Consider the following 4,640-nt stretch of genomic DNA (forward strand, 5'->3'; position numbering starts at 1 on the left):
ACTCTGATGCGCATCGATGACAGAGAGAACTACCACAGAATCTACAGACAATTGTTAGTATAATGTCCATACCAACGGTGCATGATGATGGATAGAGAGTACTGAAAGCTAGAAATTTCGTCTATTGAAAAATAAGAGAAGCAGCGACTTCCTTACACAAGCTATATTTTGTCACAGATAGTTTTTTTGTAGTTAGTCTACCTCATTTTTACATGCTGCCCATGCCCTGCCCTGAAACATGTGCCCAAAGGAGCCAGAAGTCTTGCAGCTGGCAAACTGGCAGACCTGATCGATGTTTGTGTCGATAGAAACTCAAAAGCAGCCTGGTATGAATTTTTAACCTTTGCCTACTCCGCACTGAGGGTACCAGATCAGACTGGCCAATCATCTCTAACGACAAAAGTAAAACACAATATCGACAACCCCTGCCCTTTGCTATGCGAGATCCCAAGTCGGATGCCTTTCGATTTATGCAAAAGGGTAGAAGCAAAAGTACACGAAGGTGACATTTTAAACTTTCGAGTTGCATTATAATTAAACTTTTTAATCGGGACTTAACGCGACTTATTTAAGTAGTAATGTTACGAGTACATACTTTTTCTCGACGTTTCGGCCGTGTTGCAACGGCCGTGGTCACGAGGGGACTGCAGGAGCGCGACGTCTTCGTTTACACCGGGCGGTCGGTTCTACGACTACCCTCGAGTTGTCCAATATTTGTGTTCCAATACACTGAAAGTCAGTAGGTTCACTGCGACACAAAACACTAACTGTATCCGGGTTCACACTTATAGACAGAGGTGACACACGCGGTTTGCACTTATTGATCACTGGATTCCAGGCGGGCGACAATTTAAATCCGTCCTCACGATTGAAATTTTTGTACTTTTTAATTTCAATTGCTTCACGTATTACTTTCGTGTGGTAATGACGATCCGTAGAGAGGATTTTAGGGTCGTGTAGCTCCATCCAGTGATTAGTCCCCATATCAAGCAGATGTTCTGCTACCGCGGATTTATTTGTCTGGCGATTTTTCACTGCAGCTATGTGCTCTTTCACTCTTTCGCCAATAGTCCGTTTCGTTTGGCCAATGTACGAACTACCACAGCTACAATCTATTTTATAAACCCCAGGAGTTTGGAAAGGTAAGGAATCCTTTGGTGACCGAAGTACTTGTGATATTTTACGTAACGGAGTATACACAGTCTTAATGGAGTATTTCCTCAGCTCTGTTCCAATTTTGTCCGTTACGCCTTTGACGTATGGTAAAAATGCTGCTTGACGGTTCACCTCTGGATATCTCGTTTTCTCCTTCTGTCTTCTCGATCCCCTCGACACCTTATACCCGTTACGTCTAAGTACCTCCTGAACATGTGTTAGCTCCTTGGGCAAATGTTCAGGGTCACAAAGGTTATGAGCTCTGTTTGTTAATGATGATATAACAGATTGAAGATGCCTAGGATGATGATGAGAAGATGCGTGTAGATATCTGTCAGTGTGTGTGGGTTTTCTGTACACAGTGTGGGATAATATACCATCCTCCTTCACTTTGATCTCCACATCCAAAAATGCGAGGCATCTGTTTTTCTCCATCTCGTAGGTGAACTTTATTTTTGGATGGATTGAGTTAAGGTAATTAACATACTGTTCTATTTCCTGTTGACCTCCATTAATAATGCAAAAAACATCATCAACGTACCTCTTCCAAAGCTTTACAGTACATGGTCCAGTAGCTAAAGCTAGGTCTTCAAAGTGCTCCATCCAGATATTTGCAATTATCGGTGCCAGAGGGCTACCCATTGCAACGCCATCGATCTGGAGGTAGTACTGATCTCTGAAGAGAAGGTAATTACCGTCCAAACAGTGTTCAATGAGAACAATATATTCCTTAGGCAACTCATGGTCACACAGCTTGTTTTTAATCACCTCGATGCAATCCTTGAGTCGAACGTTAGTAAAGAGTGACTCAACATCGAAACCCACCATGGTATCTCCGGGTTCCAACCTCATACTCTTCACTATGTCCCTGAAATGGACCGAATCCTTCACGAAAGACGGTGTTTTCCCAACTAATGGTCGCAGCACTCCAGCAACATGTTTAGCCAAGTTGTATGTCGGAGAGTCAATTTTACTCACAATGGGCCTCAGAGGAATGTTCCTTTTGTGAATTTTAGGCAGACCATATAGCTTAGGGGGTTGCACAGGTTTGGGTTTGTGTAGAAAATTGTACTCGTCCTCCGTGAAGACATCTTTGTTTTCGTGGATCAAAGTTCGAATGCGCCGAGTAACACTGGCCGTTGGATTGTATGACACTTGCTTGTATACATTTGTGTCAGACAGCAAACTCCTTATTTTCTGCACATATTCTTCGGTACTCATAACTACAGTAGCGTTTCCTTTATCAGCCCTTAGTACTAAGATGTCATTGTTGTTTCTTAACTGTTTAAGTGCTAGCCGCTCTTCTGTAGTTATGTTACTCTTTGGCAGCTTCGACTTACGTAATATCACCGCTATATCCTGCCTTATAACTTCTGCATCCGCGGTTGGAACTTTATTACGTGAAATAGCCTGCTCCACGCCACACACTATTTCCTCGTAAGGAATTCGCTGAGGTGTTAATGCGTAATTCATTCATTTGGCCAATATACTTTTTGTAGGGTCATCCAGCACTTCATCTGACAAATTGATCACTACACGTTCAATGTCTGACACAGAGTTAAGAGTCCCATCACTAGTGGGTATCCGAGGCTCATCACGACGTTGGTGGGTACACAAATTATTAAATTTGCGGTCGTGGCTCACTTTACATAACTCGTATGTTCGCAACGCTTGATGGAAAGTTACACGATCACATTTATCAAAATCTTCAGTAGACAACACCCTACTGCATTCCAAATGCACTGTGTACAATTCACTCACCACCCTACTCAGTTCAATGTGATTGTTCCGTATAAGTTGTTTAAGCAAACGAAAACTCGCAGACGTTAGAATCCTCTTCGAACACGCTATGTCATCACGCGGTTTTATCCACACACATTTAGGTAACACTGCACTATCGCGGCACTGTGACAGGAATATAACCGACGTTTCCAATCGAGCGCGTTTTTTACGAAGGAATTCTAGATGTTTTATTTTTCTAATAATATCCGGCCCGTATCGGTTATTAAGATAACATTTTAAACTTTCGCGTTGCATTATAATTAAACTTTTTAATCGGGACTTAACGCGACTTATTTAAGTAGTAATGCTACTACGAGTACATACTTTTTCTCGACGTTTCGGCCGTGTTGCAACGGCCGTGGTCACGAGGGGACTGCAGGAGCGCGACGTCTTCGTTTACACCGGGCGGTCGGTTCTACGACTACCCTCGAGTTGTCCAATATTTGTGTTCTAATACACTGAAAGTCAGTAGGTTCACTGCGACACACAACACTAACTGTATCCGGGTTCACACTTATAGACAGAGGTGACACACGCGGTTTGCACTTATTGATCACTGGATTCCAGGCGGGCGACAATTTAAATCCGTCCTCACGATTGAAATTTTTGTACTTTTTAATTTCAATTGCTTCACGTATTACTCTCGTGTGACGAGTAATGACGATCCATAGAGAGGATTTTAGGGTCGTGTAGCTCCATCCAGTGATTAGTCCCCATATCAAGCAGATGTTCTGCTACCGCGGATTTATATTATTACCGCGCATTACTACTTAAATAAGTCGCGTTAAGTCCCGATTAAAAAGTTTAAGTACACGAAGGTGATTTAGCAGGAGTGGCACGTCTGCTCGTCTCAGACTGCAAAATCGCCCCCACCAACACAAACACTCTAGAGTCCCTAATCCAAAAGCATCCCTCCCGCCCACTGTCCATATCACCCCTGTCTTCCGTAGTGTCTGTATCTCCTCTGGTGCTATCCCCTGCAGACGTTGCTTCCGCTATACAAAGCTTCAATAACTCATCTGCCTCCGGCCCCGACGGCATCCGCCCCCAACACCTTAAAGAATTATCATCGCCCTCTGCCGGCAACAACGGCCCACGTCTCCTAAAATCACTTATCAATCTCTGCAATTTCTAACTACAAGGCACATTAAATCCTGACGTTTCTCCACACCTTTATGGGGCGACACTTTGTGCCCTCTTAAAAAAAGATGGAGGAGAGAGGAGGAGGAGCATACGTCCAATAGCTGTAGGTTCCACCTTTAGACGCCTCGTAGCGAAGTGCGCATGTCGAGCCGTTAGGGAACTTATGGCATCACACCTGCAACCTACCCAAATTGGCTTCGGTACCGCCCTCGTCGTCGAGGCGGGACCGAAGCCAAAATGATCCGCAATGGCAACAGGCTGCGCTACCGGTAAAACACGGTGGTTTGGGCATCAGGAGCATAGGTTCTGTTGGTTTGCCGGCATTTCTTGCGTCGTCGAATGGAGTTGCTGACCTTGTTACTAACATTTTAAAAGTCCAAGGTGCGAGATACAGCATCCCCTGACCGACGCAGAAACTGCTTGGCAAGAATTATATCCTGGCATCAACCCCCCCGAGGATGTCTGATGTCTCCTCCCAGCGTACATGGGATGACCTCAGCTCCACATATACCTTAAAACGCGTATGTTGAACTCACGGTCAGAATCAGCACTGGCACGTA

General features: G+C 44.4%; 1 protein-coding gene across 1 annotated transcript; it reads right to left on the minus strand.

The window, feature by feature from the left end:
* Positions 1-208: 208 nt before the first annotated feature.
* On the minus strand, positions 209-2,750 carry LOC121734461. Its single transcript, XM_042125074.1, has 3 exons — positions 2,730-2,750; positions 1,533-2,604; positions 209-285 (listed from the first exon to the last, which is right to left on the minus strand). Exons 1-3 carry the CDS (start codon positions 2,748-2,750, stop codon positions 209-211), a joined length of 1,170 nt encoding a protein of 389 aa, XP_041981008.1.
* Between the last annotated feature and the right edge of the window lie 1,890 nt (positions 2,751-4,640).

Source organism: Aricia agestis, chromosome 15, assembly GCF_905147365.1.
Source record: "Aricia agestis chromosome 15, ilAriAges1.1, whole genome shotgun sequence".
Classification (NCBI taxonomy): domain Eukaryota; kingdom Metazoa; phylum Arthropoda; class Insecta; order Lepidoptera; family Lycaenidae; genus Aricia; species Aricia agestis.

Bases quoted from the DNA above. Each gene is read 5' to 3' on its own strand.
- LOC121734461 (XM_042125074.1), bottom strand. From the start codon at position 2,750: ATGAGCCTCGGATACCCACTA. The intron at 2,605-2,729 runs GTGATGGGACTC...TTAACACCTCAG, and splicing joins TGAGCCTCGGATACCCACTA to CGAATTCCTTACGAGGAAAT. The intron at 286-1,532 runs GTATATTATCCC...AACATCGATCAG, and splicing joins GATCAAAGTGAAGGAGGATG to GTCTGCCAGTTTGCCAGCTG.